Below are 25,416 nucleotides of genomic sequence, written 5' to 3'. Positions count from 1 at the left end.
CAAGCCCATCACGTTCCCACAGAACACCTGCTCGCAGCAGGATCAGAATTCCTTCCCTGGCTTCCACATCACGTGATGGGGACTGGGCCCCTGGGTGTTTCTCTGCCCCCACCAGTCCCTCCCAGCCCACCTGCACACTTCATACGGTCCACCTCCTGTCTCTTTCTAACTCAACGAAAGCACACAATTTTGTCGAAAGTTGCTAGAAATTATAAATACCTCTGAATCTTCTACCAGTGCCTACGTTGCGACGTGTACCTTTATCTTAAGCCATCCATCAGCATCCTCAAATTAACGTCTTCCCGGAAAGCCGGAGCCCACAGCAGTCACGACAAGGGATGGGCCGCCCTGTCACCTGGAGATCTCTGTGTGTGGCCAACAGGGAAACTGCTGGACTTCCCAGAAAAAGTAAGAACTCGAGGGTTTTGAAGCATTTATTTGATTTCTCCACATGATCACAGCTATGGTTTTACATCAGTAGAGTCTGTTACTACTTACACACAGAACGCATAGGAAAACAAAAGCACTTCTTTCCTCCCCAAAGTTACATCGTGGGTGCCGGGCTTCCTGCGAGCGAGGTGGCCCTTGAGGTCTGAAGAGCCCGCATTCGAGACCTGGTTCTAAGTGTGTGAAACGACTCGAGGTGAATGACAGTGCCCCAGAGGAGATGGTCCCACACACGACCCTGGCATGACCGCAGGCGGGTCACACGGTGACGCCCCCCCCACCCCCCCTCGCTGTGCCCATTCACCACCCTCACCTCACGCCGATTCATTCTGCAACCCGCTTCCTGGATTATTGTTGTTGTATTGAAAATACTTACAAAAGGACTCGTTTTTCAGGCAGGAAGGGTGATGATATTTTACAACGGACTGTTAGATGCATGCTTACCTGTAGCGACATAGCTTCGTACGGTGCTGAGTCAACACCTAGGGTCATGTTTAACATCTGCTGTCTTTCCAGCTCATCTTAAAGAAAACCAAGAGGTTTCTGCTGCATGCAGGGCGAGATGGAAAAATCACTCTACCCGGGATGACTGAGGATGTTTTTAAGCAAGATGTGCACATCGTATTAGGATGAACTTTATTTTTACATTGTTGTGCAATCCATTCATAAACTTAAAAAAAAAAAACAAACAACATGATTTAATTGTTGTCCCAGAAAAGATTTCTGTGATGGTACCAACTGCTTTCTCTAAGGGTCACCTGCTGAAATAATCTGTGACTTGAACAAAATGCCCCACGTGTATCTTGACAGTGAGAAAGGATGACACACATCCCGGTGGTGCCCAGCCTCCCACCTCCTGTGCCAGGGGGTGAACCACAGGTGCCCACAGCTGCGACCCTGGGATGGGCTGGGATCCCGAGAGGGCAGTCTCAAGAAAGCTACCTGGGGCCACAAGCTTTTCAGGAGCATCTGCCTCCCAAACGAGTTTGGGGCAGCCTGGCTCCAGCCTCCTCCAGGGAACAGTGTACCTTTTGGGAACACTTATTCCACGACAAGTTTGGAAACGAAACACAAAGACTGATGAAACCTCACTGACCAGAACCCAATCCAGCAGAAAGTTGGAAACACGGGGATAGACTCCCCCCACCTTTAGGGACCCAGCCCGGTGACAGTCTGGAGGTGAGGGTCCCGAATGGCCTGCAGAGAGAGGGCACCCTCCCCGCCGGCTCTACCCAGCTTGGCTCTGTTTCCATCAGTGACTGCCCTTCGGAAAGGGCGACCTAGTGTCAATCAGCCTGCCTGCATCTTTTCTGGAACAACCTGGAGTTTACAGTTAGAGCCTACGATTGGTACAGAGGGTGAAGAAAAGCCGACATACTTAATATGTTATCACTTTACTTCAACTATTTGTCAACAGTAACACTGAGAGAGTTTGCAAATACACAGAACACAAAGTGTGGCCTCGTGCCCGACGCCAGAGGACATGCAGTACAATTCGACTGTTCCTTGTCATCACAACGCCCTTTACACCACAAGACACAGAACGCCTCGGGAGCGGGACTCTGGAGGGAAACCAAGGAGCTTCGGGGTCCGCGAAACTGGGGAGCCTCCCACCAGCCCGGCCTGGACCAAATCAGACACGCCCGTGCTTTTCATTTCTCTTCTTTCTGAGCAGATGAGAGAGAAGGATGACACGGACGGGAAGATAAAGGCGGGCAGGTTAAAGTCACACTTCTTTCAAAAAAGGAAAAAAAAAAAAAGCTAAACTCTAGATTGCTGTACTTGCTCTCTATGGAGATTAACAAAGTGCTCGGTTTGCAGATTTGCTGGTTTGGTGACCTGGATGATGCGACAAAGGGGGCGGTGGGCGGGCAGAGCCCCGCGCCCGCGGAGTCCCGCGCCAGCTTCGCCCTTTCTGGAAGAGCTCCCTGCCCGGCAGGTGCCGGGGGCGATCCTCGGGTCCACGGCTTAGGAGCACAGCACTGGTGGCTGCAGTGGCTCGAAGGGCTGAAACTACAAAGTACGTCCCGTGGGTGACTCAGGCACAGAACCAGGCGCGTGCGGCGCCAGCCCCGGGGGAGCGGATGGTGTCACCACAACATGGAAGCGACAAGAGCACAGCGGAGAGTCGTGATGCCCCGGCAGCCGCCTGACCGTGAGGAGGCGGCGGGGCCACACTGGCGGGGCCGGGCACTCGTCGGCCGGGGTCAGATGGGCCACGGTGATGACACGGGGGTCGCGCTAGCACACGGCCACATGGAATCACGATGATCACGGCCACCACTCAGAAAACAAAACGGGAAACACACACACTGCCCTGGGTCGCTAAACGCTAAGAGCAGCCTTCGGGTTCCGGGGCGTCTGCCTGCTGCGGTTGGAAACAGGATGAGGGAGCTATGGTGCTGGGGACACAGGATGAGTTGGTCGTTTTCATGTTGGAGATGAATACCTCTGCCGTGTATGGGGCCCCCCGCAGAGGGCTCTGAATGAGTGTGCATTAAATCAAATGCATACAAAAGAAACATGGATCATGGAAATTCACAGTTATTGCAGCCATTAAAGTGTCTAAGAATCTGTAACCAACGGTCCAAGGCAACCAGTTCTTAACTAGCTGTCTCGAGTTGCTACTGTAGAGTTTACTGCATTTTATCTATTTGCTTACCTGAAATAACAGAGCAGTTATAATACTGATTACTTATGATAGTCTTCTGTTAATAAAATAAGGATTTATACAAAGCAATATCGGACTTTTAAAACAGTTAGATGCTATGTTACTTGGCACAGTTAGTAATGATCGTGTAAAGATTTCCGCCAGTCCTAGGGGGGGGCTTCTCTTTTTTATGAAAATACGGAAGAATATGAATTTTGTCCCTAGCATTTAAGTTTTTGGTCTACCCTCTCACACGTTTGTCTAAGGTACTGTTTTCCTATCAGGTAAGAGGAGCTCCTTGTAAAGTCTATATTGCTAATTTCGTGGACTGAAACGTTTGCCTTTCACACACAAATACTACCTATACAGTATATATATATATATATTTATATATTTATATATTTATATTATATAAAGTTTACTTACGTATTTTCATCAACCATATCAGGTCTACTTAATTTTTGCCCATTGTCAATAAAAGAGCAATAATGCAGCAAGTTTTGGGTTTTTTGTTTGGTTCTGTCTCTGGTTTTTTGTGTCGTCTCTTCTTTTCCTAGGCTGGGTTCTCATCTGCATGTACAGTGAGGGAGCAGAGAGCTGAGGGCTGCAGGTGGGGGGTCAGGGCGGGGAGCTCAACATCTACTTGGCCGGCGGCACCGTTTCAGGGCTGATGGTGGCCGAGGCCCACCTCCCGGGCTGAGGTGGATGGAGCCCAGGGCGCCACCGCTAAATGAAACTAGGGGGGGTTTGTTCCCTGTGACACAAGCCCCGGGGCTCGGGGGGCTCCATCCGGGCCGGGAGCAGACGGGGAGGTGGAAACAGAAAGTGCCCTGGGTCTGGTCTGGGGCTGCCGCCCCTGGGCGTGCCTGTGTGGTGTGCACTTGCTCTGGGGGTCCCGGGACCCCCGCCCAGGCTGTCTACACAATTGTGCTGATGCCGCTGGGTTTGGCCTTGCTGCTGGGGAGGGGCGGCGGGGCAGGGGGCTGCCCGTGGTGGTGCACGGGGTGGCCCACGTGGCCCGGGTGGCCGGCGTGGGCCGAGGGCAGCGGCGGGTGGCTGTGCGTGTGGGCCCCGTAGGCGGGCTGCCCCCCGTGGGGGCCGTGGTGGTACTGGTGTACGTGCTGGACGTGCTGGGGTGGGTGGTAGTGGTGGTGGTGATGGTAGGGGGGCGGGTTCTGCTGGAGGGGGCAGTACTGGCCGTGGTGCCCGTGCACTGGGGCCTGCAAGGGGCCCTCCACGGGCCCCTGGGGGTGGCCGGGCGAGGGATGAGGCGGGTGGGGGGGCAGCTGGGGAGGGGCTGGGGGCAAGTGGGCCTGGGGAGGGGGCTTCCCTCTCTTACTCCCAAATAAGGAGCCCAGGAGGGAGGAGGAGTTGGGCATGGCCTGGTGTGGGCGAGATGGACAGTCTCGTGTTGATGTAGCTCTCCGGCGCATGTGAGGACTGCTAATGATGGACCCCTAAAAAGGAAATTCATAGAAACCAAAATTAAAACGGCTTAGAGCACTTACATCAGAATGATTCTTAAGAATGTCAAAAAAAAGTTCACCCACTGACTGCTAAGCCTTAGTTCAACTCGCTAGCCGCAGAGGCCGGGCCATGTGAGGCTGGACTCAGGCGCCACCTCCGGACACTGCCGTGCAGGTCGGCTGGGGGGGCCGGGAGGGGGCCTTCGGGAAGAAAGGTCGTTGGGGGGGGATGCAGCCGCGGCGGGTCAAGGTTGACCTCTGCTCTTGGCCTGATGAGCACCTTGTTGCCGGAGGCGGCCGGAGCTTTCAGATCAGAACCGTGTGTCTGCGGGTGTGTGTAAGCGGCGTGTGCTGGGTAGGGCGGGGCGGGCGGGCGGGCCGCGTGCAGGGGAAGGGCCAGTCCTGCCGCCTCCTGCCCTAAGCTCTCCTGGGTCCTCTCAACGTCCGAGGGCGTGTGCTCTGCCTGTGCCGGTCCCCAGGTTTCTGGGGGAGGTGGCGAGGGGGACAAGAGGGGCTGGGGAAGCCCCGTCCTGGGGGTGGGCACCGCCTAGGCATTTCACTGCGGCTACCTACTGCAAACCAAACATGGGAAAAGAAGGAAACAGAAAGGTCTGCAAGCTGAGGTTAGATGTGAACAGGAATATCGAGATGGCTGGAGGATGAATGAAATCTCATGAAATCCACACTGAATTCCTCTTGCTCTCATGGCTCTCCTCCCCCGAGCTAGCTGAGCAATTCCGTGGTGCCCTGACTGCAGACACACAGCAATCGAACCTCCAGGAGGGAAGCGATGGGGATGGCGGAGCATGGAAGTCCCGAGGTGGCAGAACCCGACAGTGAGGGGCGGGGGAGGGTGCCTGGCGGCCGCCGCCTCCAGCCCAGGATGAGCGGGAAGCTGGGATGTGAACCATGCTCGGACCGCGGGGATGGGTTAGGCGGAGACTAAACCACAACATCCAGACCCACCCCCTCCGCTGCAGCCCAAACAAGCGGTGAGGGGCACGGGAACGCCAGGCGGGCGGCATGCACGGACGAGGCAGGCGGGGGGTCTGAGCCTCTGTGCAGAAGGGGAGGAGGAGCAAAACAAAAAGACACCAGGAGGCGACACACGACAGCCAGCTGGACGGGGGCTTCCGACTTACTTCCACATTGCTCTCTAGCGATCCCGCACTGCTGCGACGCCCTCGCTTCCCTGCCCAGAACATGCAATACCACAGGTTAGACGCGACACGGGGCCGGGCGCTGCCGCCGGATGGCCCGGGGGAGCCGGTGGCAGGGCAGTAATGAGTTAACAAGACAATGGGGTTCTTAAAAAGCAAAAAAAGAAAAAAAAAAAAACATTTTTCAACCAGCCCAACTTTAACCCCCTCTCCTGGACCGGGAGGCTGGGGGGAGGGGCCTCCGGGGGGCTGGGGTGGGCGCACGGGCCCGGCTGACTCCGAGCTCCAGGGGGCCTCAGCCGCCTGCCAGCGGGGACGGGCAAGGGCAGCTCCTCCCACAGCTAAGACGAGCCAAGCGTGGTCCTGCCCGGCCTGACCTGCGGTGGATTTCACATACGTATGTACGGACATACGTACACACACACACACACACATCTGCCTCCCCGGCTGCTGGTGGGCCTGACGGTGAGGAGACTAACTCCACATCCTCTTTCTCCTGGTGGAGCAGGGGGGCCGCACCCTGGGGCCGTGTTTGGTTTGTGCAGTGTCTGGCCAGGGAAAGGGACGCTGGGACTTCCTCCCAGCCCAGGGCCTGGAGTCCTCTGTGGGCATGGCCCGCTGGGACGCCACACGCGTTCCCCAGTCGTGAGCCCTCGCTGCCAACGCCTCTGCGTCCCCTGAACATGGCACGTAGCAGGCACGCAACCTGTGTTGGCTGTGCCAGAGGAGACTGAGCCGGCCTCTTGGTTCTGGACGTCCAGCGCCCGCCCTGGCCCCCGCCGGTCCCCCGGGCGACTTCTCCAGGCATGTCTGCAGGACACCGAGGCTGAGGCAGAGAAGGGGCTCCAAGACGGCTTCCAGCTTCCACCTGTGCCGGCCTGGCAAGCCCCACGGGGCAGGACAGGTGTCCCTCTGTCCCCACCAGCAGGAGACGGAAGCTCTGGCCGATGGCCTGACCGGCTCAACCCCCAGTGAGCACGTTCACGCCGCGTCCGCCCGTCCACCTGAGGCAGGAAATCTTGGCCACGCTGCCTTCTGAGCTGGACCCGGGCCGGACCCAGGAGCCTGGAAGATGGAAGGCGCTGCCTCGTGCCGCCCTGTGGCCCACACCCCGACCCGTGCTGGGTGGAGAGGGTGTGTCTGGACCCTTCGGGCCTCATGGTGGCAGCTGCGCGTGCCTGGGACAGGCCCTCGGGCCTGGGCTCACAACGGCAGGCTCAGGGGAGCTCCGGTGCCTTTGCCTTGCCTGCTGACCCCCAAACCTGAGTTCCAGCTGGGAGCCTGGGGTCCACCGAAGGCCGTGCTGGACCCTGGCCTCAGAGCCCACTCGGAACTGCGCCACACAGCGGATGAGGTTGCTGAAGACCATGGACCACCAGGCGGGAGCTGGCCCTCGTTCCCAGCTGAAAATGACCTTTCCCTTCCTCATCTTTCCACTGGTGTGAGAAGAGGGGTGACCTTTCCTTCCTGCCTTCTGTCCCAACACGGTGGTCCAGGGACATGGAACAGAAGTAGAGCCCAGACTCCAGAAGGGGGGCTCTGCAGCTGGCGGGGTGACCCTACCTGGCACGCCGTCCACTCTTTGCCTCAGTTTCCACATCTGTCCACTAGGCACGGCCCCCGATCCCTGGGGCAGCTGTGCTCAGACCTCTGCTGTCCTTGGGGGGTCTCGATCTGCTCTCTAGCCTCTCTAAGGCTGGGGACACTCCTCTAAGGACCAGGGACAGAGAGGGAAGACAGAGGCCCCGCCGGGCCAGCAGCGCCCTCCAGCCGGCCTGCTTCTCCCAACAGGACTGGCCCAGGCCCGGGGCTGGGGGTTGCGGCTTCATACGCTGCCCCCGCTGGAGCTGAACAGGCCCCGCTCCTGCCCACCGTGGGCCAAGACTCAGGAGAGCTCTAACTTGGATGTCTTGGAGTGATTCTGAGTTTCTCAGACTTCACCGTTTCAACTTCTCAAGTCAGCAGGAGATATGGGATGTCCCCGCAGGAGTCCTGCACTCCAGTCCCGGGCACACCCGCGGACACCCGCCCATGGCAGACGCACGTGTGGGCGTCTGCACACGTGCACACCACCTACTGACGGAGGAGGAGCTGGGACAGCTGCTCCCACTCACGCACCCCTACCACTCCTTCCTTGCCTGCCCTGTTTTGGGGTCCCCCCCAACCACCTCCGGATCCTGCACAAGCCTCAGGTGAGCCCTGCCCCAGCTGGCGCCTCTTGAGGGCCAGAGCAGGCCCTGCCAGCCCGGCCACGGACAGCTTGGGAGCCGCATCCACACGGGGCGCCTGGCGAGGCTCTTCCCAGCCTTCCTGGCTTCTCAGCGTTGGGACAGCAGGCAGACAGGGCTCTGCCCGAGGTCTTGCGCCGTGGCCCTAGCAACGCTGAGGGTGACAACAGCCAGCACACGGGCCAGGCCCCACCCTCAGTGCTCTGTGGGTACTGACTCTCACAGATCCTGGAGGGCAGCGCTAGTCTCACCTGCATCTGGGGAACCCAAGCCCAGAGGTGTAACTCGACCAGGGCCCGGAGCCAAAGACCCCGGAATCGGCGTGCTGCGTGGCCCTCTGATGGGCTCTGCTTGGGAGGCCACCCCGAGCGTGGCCCCCACCCCAGGAGAGGCAGCCACTGGCCCACTGGCTGCTACACGTGCGGAGTGCCCATCGTGGGACAGCAGGGGCTGCTCTGGAAACTGGCCGCCAGGAGCCGCCGGCTCTTCCCCAACAGGTGCAGGACGTGGCAGGCTTCCAGCTGTGCCCCAGGTAACGACGGCAGACCCCGCGGGCCCAGGAGATGTCCTCTCCGTGGGGACTGGTGCTGGGCAGCTCGGCTGGCGAGGGGCTGGGGGCCTCAGGGTCCGTGGACGGTGTCCACTGTGACTTGACTGATCTGTGGCAGGAGCTAAGGCCCAGTCACACCCGTGTCGGAGGTCCTTGTGGGTCCTTGATCTCAGGCTGGCAGGGCTCTGGTGCCACTGAAACGAGCAGGGGGCCCAGCTGAAGGAAGACCACGCGGAGACACGGGACGAGGCCTCGCAGCTCAGCGGGGAGCCGGGCTGGGGGCCAGGCCCCTCCTCCTGCCTCTTAGAAAGTCTGCTGCCCCGTTCTTCCTGGGCCGTCAAACCACGACTGCCTCCCAGGTCCCCGAGGTTCGTGCCGGGCCGAGGGCACATCCCCGGGTGCTGTCTCCTGGATGGACGTGTGGTCGCAGGTCTGGGGCAGCTGCTCTGGGAACGATGACAAGCCGGCTGCTGGGCGTCACTGTCCCGAGGGGAAAGGCTGGCCCTGCGCCTCACCTCTTGCCGACAAGCCCATCTCGGCCAGGGCATGGCGGGTGCGGGAGAGCTTCGCCCCGACCTAGTCCAGCACATAGGGGCACGTCTCTGGCGTCTTCCGGCAGGCAGCTGGCGCCGGCCCGTCTTCCTCTGGAGGTCGCAGGGGGCCTGTCCCAGTCTGGGGCTTTGGCGGTCACCAGGACTCAAACACCCACCTTACCGCCCCTCTCACCTTCGGCGCAGGGGGCGCTTTCCCGGGGCTTCTCTTCGCGGCGGTTTAGGACCCGAGAGGACTCGCTCCCTGGAGTCCTTCTCGGCCCAGAATCCCCAGACAAAAATGGCAACGGTAATGATAAACAGAAGTCAGCCAGAGCTCGGAGCTCCGCCCTTCTCATGGCCATGCACCCGGGCACGCGGCTCTGTCTGGCCCCCAAGCAGAGAGTGGACAGCTGCGGCCCTGACCACCGGGAGCTGGAGGGGCCGTAGCCGGCTGCGCTGAGGCCACTGCTACCCGAGGGGGCTGGACAGGACCCAGAGAGGCCAGAACCTGCCCCACTGCACACACTCAAACACGGGCCCTGGGCCCCCAGCCTGCAGAGGCCCCGAGCAGTCTGGTTATGATTAGCTGGGTGTAACAAGCCACGGGGAAAACCAGCGGTTCTCAACCACGGCAATTCTGCCCGCCAGGGGTGGTATTTCTCCCCCAGAGGGCACCTGGCAATTTGGGGGGACATTACTGGCTGTCAGGACTGGGGGGTGTTACTGGCGTCTGGTGGGCAGAGGCCAGGGATGCTCTGGCACAAGATGTCAACAGAGCCGGGGTTGAGAAGCCCTGCTTGACTCTCACGCTGGCCATGCAATTCGGATTTTCACTATGGAAAAAAAAAAATGACGAGACAGAAACAAAGAAAAAAATCCAACTCAAAAAAAAAAAGAAAAAAAAAGGAAAAACATTTCTGGGAAATGAGTAAGCTGAAGGGAGGGATGGGGTCATCAGCAGGCTCTGTACAGGGGCCCAGCGCTGGTCAAGCGGTGATGCCTGAGGCCGGTGGGGTGGGCGAGGCCCTGGTGGGGAGGGGTCCGCTGGGCCCTGGAGAGGAGGAGGCTGGTCTCAGCCTGAGAGGGTCTTCGCCAGCAGAGCCAGGGTTATGTCAGGCTCCTGCGGCTGGGACAGCTGGGGCCTCGGGGTGGGAGCCTGGGGTCCTGGCACAGCCATGTGCCCCCGTGTCCGGCTCCCTCCGCTGTGCCGCAGCCCCTGAGCTCCCTCATGGGAGAAGCTGCCTGGCTGGACACGCCTAGTGGGGGGCTGAAGAGCCGCTGGCGTGCATCCCCTCACCCCGTGGCTCCTCCGACCGACCGCGCTGGCAGGCAAAGCAGGCTGCAGCAGCGCTCCCCTCCCCGCTCCCCTCCCCAGCCGAGGTCAGGCAGGGCCGCCAGCAGAAGCTCCCTGCTCACTGATGCTCCACGCACAGCCCCCGCCCCAGGAACCCTGGGCGGCTCGAGGGGTGCTGCTTGCTTGCACGCTAAGAGGCTGGCAGCGAATCAGACACACACAAAGGAACAAAGAAACAACAACAAAAATCACATTTCCGCCAGGGCTTTCCCCTGACGCCCCAGGGCCAGGCGTGGCCGCGTCTCTGGGCTGGACGGAGGCCCGGGTTTCCCAGGAAGGGAGACCTCTGTGCGGAAAGCAAGACCTGGGACAGTGGGAGACGGGGTCCCAGACACAGTGTCAAGGGCTTCACTCCATCTCATTCATCAGCATGAAGCACAGGGACGGGGCAGCACAGAGTACAGGGGACACACCCATCAGCGGGGCCAGCTCACTCTGCGTGAGAGCAAATTTCAGAAAACAAATAAAAGAATAAAATAAATAAGCAAGGGAGACCAGGGGTCACCTCCCGGCTGTCCTGCCTTTGACCATTCGGCCCCGTTTCCTTTGGCCTTTGGGGGACGCCCTCTCCGCGTGGCCACATGCTGCTGTGGTTTGCGGACGGCCACCCAAGTTAGCTCCGTCCGAGCCCCTCCACCGTCCGAGCCTCCAACACAGCCCCTTCCGGCCGACGCAAGCCCCGCCGGCCACGGGCGGCCGAGTCCCGCGTGCGCTGGGTAGGGGGCGGTCCTGGGCCCAGCTCTTACCCGCTTCTGAGAGGTCACGCAGGGAGCTGCTGAGGGCGCTGCGCTTGAGGCCCTCGCCGCTGGCGTAGCTGTCGTCCAGGCAGGCCCGGCTCAGGGTCCCGCCGCCGGGCTCCTTTTTGAGGCTGGAGCACTGGGACATGCTGGGCCGCACGACACCCTTCTGCTTCTCGAGCTCCGCTGGAACAGAGGCCGAGCGGCCCAGTGAGGGGAGCGTGGCCCCCAGCCAAGGGTGGCTTGGGGAGGGCAAGGGGCTGGGCCCCCCTGGAGGGCAACGCAGAGGACTCGGGGGGGCCTCTGCTCAGGGTGGCACCGGGCTGAGCTGCCACCTTCCCGGAAGGGGGCAAGTGAGGGGCAAGGCCGTCTGGGAAAGAGGAGGAGCGATGGCACCTGCGACCAAAGGGGCTGAAAGGAGACCGCGGAAAGGAGGCTGGAGAGGCCAGAGTGCCTGAGGTCTGCAGGAAGGTCAGTCACTTTCCTAGGAGGCGGATTTGCGCGGGTCTGGAGACGAGTTAACCCGGCCTGGCTGTGGATGGAGGCCAGGGGTGGGGGCACCCATGTGCCTCCAGGAAGGAGGCTTAGAGCTAGGAGAAGCAGGGGTATCATCGGCTTTAACGAAAACCAGGGGATGGCCCCAGCCCTGATCCCTCCGGGTGGTCGGGCACAGAAGACACAAATACCAACCACGGTCAAGTGCAAAGGGCTCAGGTCCAGGGCTCTGGACACGGGGTGACCAGGGTCCCGAGAGGCCCCCCCCTCAGGGCACACAACGTAGTTCCCCGGGCAGGACAGGCCTGGGCCTTGGAAGCCCGGCTCCCACCACGCAGAGACCCCTGCCCACCCCTCCTTCCTCTGTGCCGCCTCCCGTGACCTGGGCGGGTGGGCTGCCTGGTCACGTGGCCGTGGGAAGGCCAGAAGAGGCCGAGAGCATCTCACCTCTGGGCTCACAGAGTCCCTGCACCCTGGCCTCTCACCACTGTCTTGGCCCCCAGATGGGAGGCAACGCCTGCACCCAGCAGGCCCCCCGCCGGGCATCCGTGACTTACTCTCTATCCTGTGCTTTTCCATCTCCTGCACCTCCGCGATGGACTCCCGCAGGTCATCAGTGAATTTCTTCCGGTCTTGAGGATTGGGAGCGTTAAAGTTTATTAGCACTTTGATGTCTGCTCCGGGGACGGCGGATGTGAGCCGGATGCCGTTGGGGTAATCTGCAGAAGAGGAGGAGAGCGCGGGCCTCAGGGCGGGCTCTGCCACCTCCCTTCTGGCTGGCAAAGTACCAGCGGGTCTCCATTTAGCCGGGGGGTGGGAGCACGCCGAGGCGAGGCTCCCAGAGGACGCATCCCTCCAGGGAGGAGAGGCTTCACGGTGCACCCTGGACAGACCACCAGGCAGTCTCCGGCTCCTGACCTGGGTCTGTGTTGCTCTGTGTTCAAGTCAAGGGCAGACCCGACTGATCTGAGGCAAAGCCAGGGCCCTCGTTCTTCCCCACCGGAAGGGCGTGGAGCCTGGACTCTTTAGGGTCAGGATCCTTGATCACTCGGCCAGGCGCCAAGCCTGGGAGGAGGGGGAGGTGGTGTCCCCACTGGGGGACAGTCTTATCCAGTCACTTCGGACTCTTCTGTCCTCTCCCGACTGGTCTCCAGGCCCCCAGCTCCCTTGGGGTACACTGTGGGCACCCCACACCCAACAGTCTTCTGCTCAGACCTGCCCGGTGCCTCCTCCGTGCTCGCGGGGTCTCTGGGGCTTTGGTGTCCTGGAAGCCTCTCCCCTCAGTGGGAATCGAGCATCCACCACTGAGTGTGTGAAGGTTCTTGGCCCAAACACCAATCCCACCACGGTTCAGACCTGGGTCAGGGCTGGGATCTCAAACGCCTAGAGGCCTGAGCGGGTTTTCTAAATGCAGGAAGCGGGCAGGGTAAGACTGCGGCTGCAGAGTCTGGGGGGTGGGGTGTGCAGCCCGCTACTGCCCGCCATCCGCCCAAACCTAGCTTTACAAGACGAGCCACGGATACCTGAATCTTACGGGAAGATGTTAGTATGAGCTCAACGAATTTAAAATAAAGTTCAAATGTAACATAACTGAGCTGCGAACGACCAGGGTCTGCCAGTTTGAGACCCCGGGTGTGAGGCATGTCCTACAGAAGGTCGGGGTCGGCTCTCGCTAGCACCGCGTCCAGGGCCGAGGGCTGAGCCCTGGGAACCTGAAAGTGGTCTGGGCGCGGCCTCTGCCTGAGGACTCGGTCTGCTCGGGCCGCTGCTGGGTGGTCACTACCACCGCCACCCCTTCCAAGAGGGGCCTGCCGGCCAGGACAGTGCGCGTGGCACCAGCCTCCCTGGTGCTGCCTGGGAGAAACCAAGGCAAGGCCGGCCTTCCGGCCTGGGGTGCAGTGATGGCGGGGTCTGCATCCTGAGCTCCTTACAGGCACGTGAGAAAGGAGGAGCTGGCAGGTCCGGTCCTGTTTAGCACAGAGAAGCCCTCAGGCCCCGTGTTCTGGGATGGCCCAGCCACGGGTCCCTGGCACCTTTCAACCCGCAGAGGGAAGGCGGACGGGACACGCCCCGACGCTCCACTGTGGCGGCCCTTCCCTTGGCCCCTCCGGAACACGGGGGGCAGCAGGACACCCCCCACCCCACCCCAGGAGCACTGGCTCAGCCTGTAGCTCGAGGTCCTCCGACAGGGAGGGGACAGAGAGGGAGAGAGGAAAAGGGAAGGGCGTGGGTGGCGAGGAGGAACAAGACCGAAAGGACCCGTCCGCGGGTGTTGCAGGGGCGGCCAGCTCCCCTCCAGGATGCCCAGGCCCAGGACCCACTCACACCCAAAGGCCTGAACAAGTACCTCCCCTGGGCCACGGGCTGTCCTGGCCTTCATGTGAACGGCCTCACCTCATCCTGAGGCAGGCACCATCATCACCCCACTGATGGACCAAGGGAACCGGGCCGGAGAGGTCCAACAGGCAGAACACATGGCGCTGAAACCCGAGCGGATGGACCGGGGCTCTGCTCGTGACCCCTGCCTGCAGTCTCTCCGGCGCGACCCTCGCCTGACTGTTCGGCCGTATCTGTATATCACCTGTGCCATTCACTCGATGTCTTCCTATCAACATTTTATTTAAATAAACTCACTCTGCACTAAATTTAAAAATCTTATGCCCTGTAAGAAGTAACGGTAAAAGTAAACCCGATGAGTCCTACATACAGTGATACTGAATTCTCCCTGGTTACCCCCAGCCGGCAACCTGCCCTCTGTTGGGAAAGTGGGAATAAGAACACCGGAGAGGCCACCCTGGGGTCGTCCCTGATGGAGCCAGGAGGAAGAAGAGGGGACGGCGGAGGAGAGCTTCCTCGCTACACGGATGGACCAAGCGAGGCCGCCTCCTGCCACGGGGTGCAGGCCATGTGTGGACGGGCCCAGGGACTCACTCACACTGGTTCTCGAAGAGTAGGACCTGCATGCCGTACAGGGAGAAGGACTGTCGGAAGCTGTACGTCACCGAGTTCTTCTTCTTCTGGAAGATCTTGGTGACCTGGGGGCAGCCAGAGACAGAGGCTGAGCCACTGGGCCCGAGCGGCCGGGAGCAGCCCTGGGCGCTCAGGATTCTAAGTGGGCCCACAGTTCGAGTTCTCCTGGGTGAGGACCCTCCTGCGGTTCCAAGGTCAGGAGGCCCCCGGGGCGGGGAAGGGCCGATACAGGGAGGGACACTCACGCCCGCCATCCCCATGCACGGCCCAAAGGCACCGTGAAACCCTCTGAGAGATGAGTTCTACAGAGAAGGACACTGAGGCCAGGGGTCTGAAACGACCTGCTCAAGGTCAGGAACTCTTAAAGGACTCGAACCCACATGTCTAGATTCCAGCCTCAGGAAGCCGAGAAGAGCAGCTGGTCCTCAATCAGGTGGGGAAAGGGGATAAGGTCTCGGGCAAGAAGGGGGTCTGCAGGAGGCAAGAGCTCCAAAGGGCAGACCCCCTGCTCCCTGCGGGAACATCTTTATCTCCCTGGCTCACATCTGTGCTGTTTCGGGGCAAGAGCTCAACTTCCCTTTGGGGAGCCCATCTCTGCCATGTTCAGCCCATTAGTCCTGGGGCTGAGACCCAGGCCAGCGAGACAGCACCGCACCCGCCTGGCCCCAGAGGCGGGCTTGGGCAGCAGCGAGACCTCTGCTCAGAGTCTCGGGAAGAGGATCCCCCAGCGGCCGAGGGGACAGGATTAGGCCTGGACCTGCGGAGGCTGACTTTCCCCTCCTGGATGAGCCTGCCTGAGGTGGGAGCCCAGGCGGCCGACACCGGGAGCAGCCGGGGCCACTCTCCCAAGCCGCTCTGGGGTCTGCACACCCAGCCCCTCACCCGTGGGGACCACGTACCACCAGGAGGTCATTGAACAGGAAGATTTCTCGCTGGTGCAGCCCCAGCTTCTGGGGCTTATTTGGGTCTGGAACCTCGAAGAGCCGGCAGTAGCAGACCAGGCGCCGGTGCGGCAGCGAGAGCACCTGTGTGGAAGGGCGGCGTCAGCTCCACGCACCTGCGGGGACGAGGGACTCCCCCACCCTGCCCTCCCTCGGGCCTCCGGAGGCCCCTGCTCCAGGGAGACCGCCTTCCGACTCCTCTCAGCACTGGGCTTGTGGAGCCCCCACCAGGGGGCCACGCGTATCTTCTGAGCCCCCAAAGCACCCGCCATGTGCACCCCGAGCCACACACACAGGAGGCTGCAGAGCCCGGGCTTCCCCGCCCCCAGGCCCTCCCTCCTGAAGGCTCTCAGCCCCGACAGCTGGGTCTGGGGGAGCCGTGCAGGGTCCCGAGCCAGCAGTCACCACCTCGAGGGGCTGGTCCCTGCCCTCTGCACACGTGGCCGTGGGCACACACGGCCCTGCGTGGGGCTGCTCTCCAGGCCCGAGCTCAGCGACCCGCAGATGAGAGGGAGGGGACGCGGGCCCAGCCTGGTGCCCTCAGGGGGCAGCGTTGTCCGCAGCGGAGTGTGAGCGAGAAAGGAGGGCAGGACGCAGGGCTGGGGAGGTGGGCGAGGGCAGGTCACGGGAGTGCCGGGGGTCTCGGGCCCTCTACAGGGGCAGCTGACCCGGCTGCCAGGGTGGGGTAAGGAGCAGACCACATGACGGCCAGCAGGCACACTACTGCCAGCCCTGGCAGCGAAAGGGACCTGGGAGGCACAGCGTGGGCTGGGTGGGGACGGGGAGGCCTCAGCGCCACACCAAGGTCATCTGTTCAGGCACAGGGTCTCGGGGCCGAGGGACAAGCGGCATCTCTGAGCTCAACCGGCCCAGACAAGACGGGAGGGGACCAGCTGCTCTGGGCCTGACAGCACAGCCCTCCCGCGTGCTCGCAGAGATCTGAGGCGGAGATAACTGTGAAAATCAAATTTCTTATGGCTCCGGAAATTAACTCATGCAGCCAGAACTGTGGGTCTGGGAGCCGCGAGCTGCGGGGGAGTGGGGATCACGGAAGGCGAAAGCCGAGGGGAACTCACACAGCCGAGCCCGTGGTGCAGGGATCCAATCTACAGGGGGGAGCAGTGAACAGACAACAAGAGATGTTAATGTTCCAAATACACACCTGGGCCCCGACGGAGACCCCGGGGTGACGCCCTGCCCACAGCGCCTCCCAGGGCGCCCCCAGCGGGCTCTGACGGGGAGCCCAGGCCGCCAGGGAGCCACTGCACAGCCCCGGCCATTGGTTTATTAAGAGCCTCAGATTCTCCTCAAAGGCGACCCAGAGAGAAGGGTTGTTACTCCCTTAAAAAGCCCCAAACCTGACATAATTCACCAACCCCACCTGGAAGGGAACAGGTTCCAAAGGCGCTGCGGCTACTGGCCGAAGCCGAGCCAGCGGGGCAGCCTGGGGTCGCGGGGCGGGTGGGTCTTGGGAACCCCGGGCCTCCCGCGGCGGCGCCCCCCGCGGTGGGGACGGAGACCACCTACCGGCTTCTTCCCCACGATGAGCTTCTCCACCTTCTGCACCTGCGACACGTGGTCCTCGTTGGTCTTCAGCTCCCGCTTCCGGATCCGCTCGTAGATCCCAATCAGCATCTCCCGGGGGATGTCCTCCCCGTCGTCCACGCCTGGTAGGGGACAGGGGCAGGGCTCACCCCAAGGCACCGGGTTCTGTCCCCCTGCCAGCCCCCAGCTGAACCAAAGGCCTCCAGACCCCCAGCAGCTGGCCCTGCTCCGTCCACTACACATGTTCTCGGAGCCCCCGCACCAGGGACCAGGCTGGCACTGCCCCCGGATGAGTGTGGAGGGGCCTGTGCCACCTTGCAGCCTCGCCCAGGGGGCTCCGCACACACGGCCCCGCTCGATCCCGGCCGCCGCCCTGTGGGGTGGGCACCACGGTCCCCATTGCACCGATGGGCTGGCGGGGGCCTGGGGACGGGGCTGGGGTGCTGGGAGGCTGTGAGGATGGGGTTGCCCGGCCCACATCCTCACTTTGCCCCTTGTCGGCCTGAGCCGTGGTCTCTCTGAGCTACGAGTCCTCTCCTCAGTGACACAGGCCACCAAGAGCACGGTGACTTTACAGGGACCAGGGCAGCTCACGGGGCCACCCCCACCCCCCTGACACGAGAGCTCAGGGGGTCTGAGTGGCTGCTGTCCCAGTTCTGGGACTTGAACCCGGGTCGCTCTGACAACAAGCGTGCGTCCTTTCTGCTGCACGGCCCCAAAAGTGCTGTCAGGAAGTCCCAGCCCTGCTCACGACAGAGACGCGAAGCCTCCCGGCTCTCAGTCTGCAGGCTGCTGGCGGTACGTGGGGCAGTGGGACGGCTCAAGCCCTCTGGTGGGTTGTCCGGCACCACCTGCTAGTCATAAATTCAAACACCCTCGGGCCCACTGAGTGGATCTGGGGGATCTGTCATGTGGGGCGTGACATTCAACGCGGCGCTGCTTCCAAATTGCAGAAAACGGGAGCTAACCCATTTGCACACTCACAGGGGACTGGCTAAGCGGTCCGCATACGAGGACTCCTGGGACAGGGGTCACTGCACGCCCGCAGGAACGAGGAAGGCCACGGCAAGCCTTGGCAACAGCCCTTAGATTTACCGAACGCAAGAGTGAGGCGCCGAGTGGAAGAGGGTCAGACCAGCCGTGCATGTCTGTACCGGCTCCCACGAGAAGCGCTGGTGGCACAGCAGGGACTCAAAGCCGATGACCTCCAGGGATGGGAAGGGCCCTGCTGTGCACCTTCTACACTTTCTGGCTTTTTTCTAATTGGCTGTTTTTTCAGAGCAGTTTTAAGGTCATAGCGAAATTCAGGGGAGAGCACAGAGAGCTCCCATATACCCCCCCCCTCCCCGACAATCAGCACCCCGACCAGAATGGTGCCTTCGTTACAACTGAAGAGCCCACGCGGACACGTCCCGGTCACCAGAGCCCACGGCTCACACGAGAGTTCGCTCTTGCTGCTGTCCACCTTACGGGTCTGGACAAATGGACGATGCCACGTGTCCGCCATCATAATACCATACAGAATTTTCCCTGCCCTAAAAACCCCTCTGTGCTTCTCCTTTCCATCCCTCCCCCCGCCACCACTGGCAACCACTGGTCTCTTGACGGTCTCCACAGCTTCGCCTCCTGTAGAACGCGGCACAGCTGGAATCAGGGTGCAGGCTTTCAGATAGGTTGCTTTCACTTAGCCATGTTCCTTTAAGGTTCCCCCGTGTCTTTTCATGACTTGGTAGCTCATTTCTTTTCAGTGCTGAATAATATCCCATCGTCTGGATGGACCAAAGTTTATCCACTCATCTACGGAAGGACAGCTTGGTGGTGTCCTAGTTTTGGCGAATATGAATAAAGCTGCTATAAACATCCGTGTGCAGGTTTCTGTGTGGACGTAAGTTTTCAGCTCATCTGGGTAAATTCCAAGGAGGGCAACTGCTGGGTCATGTTACTTTCTGGGTTTTGAACTATGTGAGGATAAGACCCATTCAAAATAGACATTTAAAAAATCTGAAGGCAAGTATCAATAAAAGCAAAATATCGCTTGCCTAGCTTCCAGGTTCTTCCCCTGCCTATCCCTGAATTCCCAGAGCCCCCCCCCGCTGCTGGACCCACTGGGCACACTGAGCGATTCCAGAGAAAACGTGTGTCCGCTGCACGTTGCAGCAGGGGGGCACTCTCTAAAAAGAACAAGCTGGGACGTGTGCTCAGCGCAGAGCGCCGACCTGGCTTTGGGAGGCCAGCGTCCTGCCTCCTCTGACACACACTTGCTGTGTGACCTCAGGCAAGTCCCCTCCCTCTCTGAACCTTCTGAAGCTCAAGGAAGATGGGGCAGAGAACGCTCGAGTCCCTGGCTTGAAGAAAAGAGGTGATTGGTGGGAACAGCCCAGGCTCGCGTGAAAGAATCAGTGGCTTCCTCTCCTGGTTCTGGGGTGCTCAGCCCCTGCCCTGGGAACTGGGGTGACAAAGCCCCCCTCCCCCAGACTGCTGGGATGGCGGATGCGCACGAACCATGAAGCCGCGGATATGAGGGCGGCCGACCGGCAGGTATCTGACCCAGCAGCCTTGTCTTCCCCCGAGCCTCTCTCCACGGGCCTCGTTTCTGTCTCAATTCTCACACAGGAGAGGCCCCGGTTACATGGCTGAGCTGCTAAACCAGAGACAAAAATCAGAGTCCCTTAAGCTCCCCGGGGTCGCCAACAGCACGCAGCTCACGGCCAGCTTTCCCGGCAGCTACAGAGCAGCCGCCTGCATCCAGGGCCATGGGGACGCCGTGGAGTCCAGACCAGACTAGGCCCAGCGAGGAGAGGGGCTTGAGGTGACGGAGAGGAGGGGAGGGGGTGCAGCCCCCCGGACCATCAGTGTCTGCTGACCGCCCTGCTCCCTCACCTGGCCTGGCGACTTGATCTCTTATTAATGAGGTTCCTAGGAACTACAGCTGAGACCTGCCCCTCCTTGGGGCCTGCGGAGGGCCGCATGGGGAGGGCCCTGAGCCCACCTCCCTGCGGGACCGCCTGTCAGGGTGGGGCCCACCCCCAGGGGGCGCCAGCACAGACCCTCCGCTCTGGGGGACGGGACGACGGAGCAGTTTTACAGAAATGAAGGACAAAATGAAAAATTTAAACAGCTCGAAAAGTTGGACTTGATTCAGATCAGTTGTTTCCCTTTTATAAAATTATGATGTCATTTCTAAAGGGACTTCAGTCCCTTACAGCTGTTTCCCAAGGAGAGGGACAGTCCCCCCGCCCGGGACTCCACAGACAGGAGGGACCTGCCGGCAGCAAACACGGAGACAGCCGTTCCCTTTTCCATCCCTCTCCTGCCTGGCGACACAGGAGGAAGCCTCCGTCTGGCTGCCCAGCCCCTGGGCACCTGCCCCACATGGGCCCACCTGCCAGGGAGGAGAGGGCAGCCTCGGGCCCGGGGCCCAGCCAGGAACAGCTTGGCTGGAACCCACAGCGGTTTTGCCTTTTCACGGCGCTCGTTCTCGTAAATGATGCCCACGTGTGACAAATGCTACCGGCTTCCCGCTTACAGTGATGACATAAAGTCCCTTTTAAAAATACATACGTTTAAGTAAGAAGACAAAAACAAGAAGGCAAGTCTGTTCCACGAGGACCACTGAGGGAGGGGGGTGGTGGGCGATGCTGTGTGGGCAGCAGTGATGGGGGCAGGGCAGTGCCGGCCCCCGCCCGGCCCCCATCCCGTCCCACCCCCCGTGCTCGGAGGCCCCAGGGCGCCCAGCACCCAGCCTGCGGTCCATCCTCCCTCTGGCCCTGCAAGCAGGCCTGGATCCACTGTGTGCGGCCCGGCCCTGGGCGCTGAGCCGAGCTGCGCTCTCAGGCCTCTGCCCTCTGGCGCCCTGGGCCTGCCGAACCCCGCGGTCCTCTGAGACAAGACGCCGCCTCGCCCCCGGAGTGCCCCCGCCACAGCATTCAGCGCCCTCTGCGGGAACGTGCGCTGTGTGGGCTCCTTCGGGGAGGAAGCCCCGCCCTCCCCACGTGAGGCCGCGCTGCGCGCACCCCGGTCAGGTGCGTGCTGGCGGCGAGGGGGGCGCGTCCCGCCGGGGCCAGGGCAGCTCACCTCGCAGGTTCTTGACGAAGTCCTCCAGCTTCATCTTGCGCTCGGGCTTGACATTGGGGCTGTACATGTCGGTGTTGAGCAGGATGATGGCGAAGGCCAGGATGAAGATGGTGTCTGGGTTCCGGAACTGCCGCACCACCCCGGGGTTGCAGATGCAGTACCGCTGGCTGGGGGCGGACGGGGGTGGTGCTTCAGCCGGGGCAGGAGGCCAGTCTGCCCCTCACCCGTGAGCGGCCCTAAACAGCTGAGGCTGTTCACTGACCTCGGAGCCTCCGTTTCTGGTACACGGGGATGTCACCTGTCTGGCAGAGCCAGCCCTGACCGTCCACTCACACCCACCCCATGTGAGTTAAGTCCCACCCGCCCGTAGTTCGGCCGGCACGTGGCTGCTCGGGGCTGAGGACCACACCCCTCGGTCCCCGCGCAGCCACGTGCTAAGTTCCGGCCGATGCGATGTCGGCACCTTCGAGGCTGTGCCTTAAAGGCAGGGGGTGCCCTCCATGCCCTCTGCCTGCCTGGAACGTGGATGTGATGGGTGTTGCATCTGCCCCCGGGGACCTCAGGTGACAGGAGCCCAGGCCTCCTCCACGCCAGCTCAGAGGGCGGCCCACCTCCGGGGCGTTTCAGCCACGGCGGCTGCGGTGGGCGTCTTTGTTGTGGCAGCCGAACTAACAGCCTTGCTACAAACTGCCTCACAAGGGTCATCTGCTCACGTTCTCACTGCCTCGAATACGCCCCACACCCCACCCCACGGTTCCCTCCACTGGCGACCTTGTGCAGGGATAGGTGGGTGGGGCAGGGATGGAGAAGAGGAACCGGGTGGGGCACCGTGACCGAGGCCCACATCCCACAGGCAGCAGCCATGGGAGCTTAGACGATGTGGGCTTCAATTTCGTCTTCCTTGTTAAGTGCCGCCCCCTCCAGGAAGCCCTCCTGAATGGAAGTGTCTGAACACTCCCCTCCCAGGGCCTGGGGTTTCTCCTCCTGCGACCTTGCTCCTCTGTGAACCCACCACCCCTGCTGAGCCCAGAGGACTGGGTCTCCCACACCCAGCGCGGGGCACGGACCCCCTACGCGGCCAGCGTGCACACCATCCCAGCATGGAAGATGGTGCAGGGACAGCCCACCTTGACTGCAGGCTCTCTGGGGGACCAGGCGCTGGGCGGAGTGCGCCCACACGGCCTGAGTGGTTTAATCCTTCCACCCCCTCCAGGGTAGGTGCCTTCATTAACCCCTCTCTACTGGCAAGGACGTGAGACACAGAGAGGTTAAGTAACCAGCGCAAGGTCACACAGTGGTGCAGGTGTCAGAACCAGGCCCTCTGCGTCACTGAGGGAGCACCTGTCCCCGTGAATGAGCAGACGAGTGACGACACAGGTGGACTCACGAACCAGTGAGGACGAGAGGACCACGAAGACGTTGGAGGCCCTGGCTCCAGCACTGAGCCGCACAGCACGCGGCAGAGGAGGGGCTGCGGGCCCCCGCACCCCCTCCCCTGAAAGCTCATGGCCACCTGACCCTGAAGGGGAGTCTGCCCTTGAGCCACGGTCTTCGAGTGGGGACGCTTTTTCTACCTGACACCTGCCCCGCCCCCACCTGAAGGCCTCGATCAGCCGCTCCACCTTCTGGGCCTCCCCCTGGACCCGGATGTGCGCCTGGAACTTCCGGAGGGCCTCGTCCAGCTCCATGGCGGAGAAGTCCATCTCGTCCACCACGCAGCTGAAATGAGAGAAGAAGGCCCCGTCAGCGGCCCCTGCCCACCTTCCCGCCGGGTGCAAGGCGAGCACGGCCCGCAGAGGGCGGAGGGGGCACAAGGGGTCAGCGCCGGGAGGCCCGAGAGGGAGGGCGGCCGGAGTCGGCTCCCTCCTCCACAGGAGGTGGTGGAGGTCTCGGCACCCACTGGCCCTGCAGCCACCGCGCCCTGGGCCTGCCCCTCACGTCAACGCTTTCCCGGGCATTTCTGCGGGGCCTCTGGAGGGGCTGTGCCGCCCTCACCTGCCCATCCCACAAGGCGGGCAGAGCTGGGGAGGCCGCAGGTCACAGGTACCTCTTATCACAGCCCCGCCCCCAGCACAGCCTGCTCCTGCCTCTGACCGTGACCCCGAACGGTAGACGGGTCTGCAACAGGGACCCTTGCGTGACCACCCCGGTGGGGCTGCAGAGACCCCGGCCGTGGGCCCCCTCCCCTGGGGCGATGCTCTGAGCACTCAAGGCTGTTGGGGCAGGGTGAGGGCAGGGGCCCCGCAGGACAATTTGCTGACCAGCATCCGAGTAGGATGCCTGGGGGGGGTCTCGCTGCTTCCCGAGGCCGCTGCTATTTTCTGATCCGAGGAGAACAATGTGCGGATTTCCTACGGAAGAGGAGCAGCTCGGAGGGGGCGTGGGGGGGCGGAGCAGGGGTGGCTGCAGGGGAGGGGGCCAGACCACATGGTCTTGGGCCCCATTCATGGAGCAGCTAGCGTGCTCTCCTTGGACGGTTCCTCCCGGATTTCAAAGGGGGAGGGGGCACCAACCACACTATCAGGGCGGGACCAGAACTATCAGAAAGGCTGGACTGGGAGAGAGCAGCCCAGGTGGGACAGACGCCACAGCCAGCCACACGCCAGGCACTGCCAACGGCTCGCTGCCTCTCCGGTGTGTGTGTCTGCGTGTGACTGAGTGAACACTAGTGTACATATGTGTGTGCACGTGGGTGTGTATGGGGGGGCACCCAGGCCAGAACCCCCCCTCTCCCCGAGCCTAGGTCTGCTCACCTGTGAAACAGAGAGGCCACAGCCCACGCCCACCTCCTCCCAGGGGCGCCCGGAGGTGGCAGGTGTATGTGGCCAGGCCGCCCTGCCGTTTTTACTGAGGGTCAGTCTTTACCCTGCTTTGATCCCGTTCCTGGCCCACCGGCTGGGTCACCCATCCCGCGTGCAGCGTCTGGGTCGGCAATGTGCCCACAGCAGGCCTGGAGCTGCACCCCCAGGTCCCGGCAAAGGGGAGCAGGGCACCTGTTCCGAGCCGGCCTCCTGCTGGCCCTGGCTCCTCGTCTGCGGAAGGGGTTATGGACCCCTGACGCCCCCGCAGACGAGGTGAGGACACGGTCTGCACGTAGCAACTGCCCAGTGACCACAGGACCCAGGTGTGGTGGCTTTCTACTCAGGACAGTCTGGAGGAGGGCTGGGGGGTGCAGGGTACGTGCGGGCAGGACTTCTCAAAGCTGTCAGCAGTTCCCAGGGGGCTGGAAACCTGTTCTTCTGCAGGGTTCCAAGTAGCTGAGAGTCTATGGCTGCCAGCCTGGTTGGACTGTCATCCCACCTCCCGTCAGGAGAGGGAGGAGGAGGGGGGCTGAGCTCACCGGTTCCCCTCCCGCTGCCCCTGCGGGAGGTCGGCCCAGAGGCCACTGGGCCAGGGGAAGGGGCTGGCCCTGCTGGATGGGGCCAGAGGTGCTGGCAGGGCATCTCCGTGTGTCTGGGGGCCAGAAAGACAAAGGGGAGCGGGGAGCGGGGAGCCTGGGTGTGCGCGCAGCGCCGCAGCCCCACTCACTCGAGCACGTCGCGGTTGAACTGCTTCTGCCGGTTGCCCAGGAACTCCCCGATCATCTGCCGGCTCAGGCCCTTGCGCTGCAGCAGGAAGTGGGCCACCCCCACCGGCGTGTCGGGCACGAAGCCGCGCTCCATGAGGTACTGGACGCCCTTCTCGGGCTTCCTGGGGGACGAGAGATGGGCTCAGCCGGGCGCTCCCACCCCTCCAGCTCCCCCAGCCCTCGTCCCCCCCTCCTCCACGGCGCCCTGTTCTGCCCCACCCTGAGCCCACAACGCAGGGGAACCGGGGCGGCTTGGGCCCTGCAGGAGGGCTGGGCCAGCGCAGGAGCACGGAGGGTGCCGGGGGCTGGGGGGGGGGCACAGAAGGGCCCCACCCCTCCCGGCTCCATGGTCCCCTCTGTGCCGAGCTTCCAGGCAGGCTGGAGGGCCCCGCCCAGCACACGCTGGCCGCCTGTGGCACGTGCTCCGTGCCGTCACCGTCTGAGGACCCTGCACGCCAACTCAGTTCCCACACTACTCCCTGGGGTTGGCACGCGTGTCACCTGTGCTGCCCGACAGCCATGTGACCTTGCTGGGGACTCGACTGCCCGTGTCGTGAGACTTGCGTGTTAACACAGTCGGGCGCCTGGAACGCTGCACGCAGTAGGTGAGCAATGCCTGTAATGCTGCATGCAGTAGGTAAGCACCGGGAAGGTTTAGGATAAACCTCAACTGACGGCAGAGAACGTGGAGGCGCAGC

General features: G+C 62.1%; 1 protein-coding gene across 7 annotated transcripts in view; it reads right to left on the bottom strand.

Annotated features, from left to right (window-relative positions):
* Positions 1-1,043: 1,043 nt before the first annotated feature.
* Positions 1,044-25,416, bottom strand: part of IQSEC1 (IQ motif and Sec7 domain ArfGEF 1) — an 82,564-nt gene continuing 58,191 nt past the window's right edge. For 2 of the 7 annotated variants that reach the window (XM_061197339.1, XM_061197333.1), the window contains exons 4-14: positions 24,679-24,840; positions 22,747-22,869; positions 21,151-21,317; positions 17,059-17,198; positions 16,608-16,637; positions 15,490-15,615; positions 14,556-14,655; positions 12,178-12,339; positions 11,135-11,311; positions 5,706-5,755; positions 2,645-4,554 (exon numbers count right to left, since the gene is read on the bottom strand). In XM_061197339.1, the coding sequence (XP_061053322.1) occupies positions 4,015-4,554; positions 5,706-5,755; positions 11,135-11,311; positions 12,178-12,339; positions 14,556-14,655; positions 15,490-15,615; positions 16,608-16,637; positions 17,059-17,198; positions 21,151-21,317; positions 22,747-22,869; positions 24,679-24,840 (1,777 nt within the window). In that variant the 3' untranslated portion in view covers positions 2,645-4,014. The other 5 variants (XM_061197334.1, XM_061197335.1, XM_061197338.1 and 2 more) reach the window with 5 other exon arrangements.

The sequence above is a fragment of the Eubalaena glacialis genome, chromosome 7 (assembly GCF_028564815.1).
Source record: "Eubalaena glacialis isolate mEubGla1 chromosome 7, mEubGla1.1.hap2.+ XY, whole genome shotgun sequence".
Classification (NCBI taxonomy): Eukaryota; Metazoa; Chordata; class Mammalia; order Artiodactyla; family Balaenidae; genus Eubalaena; species Eubalaena glacialis.
The sequence above is the reverse complement of the archived record's forward strand: the minus strand, read 5'-3'. Positions and strand labels throughout refer to the sequence as shown.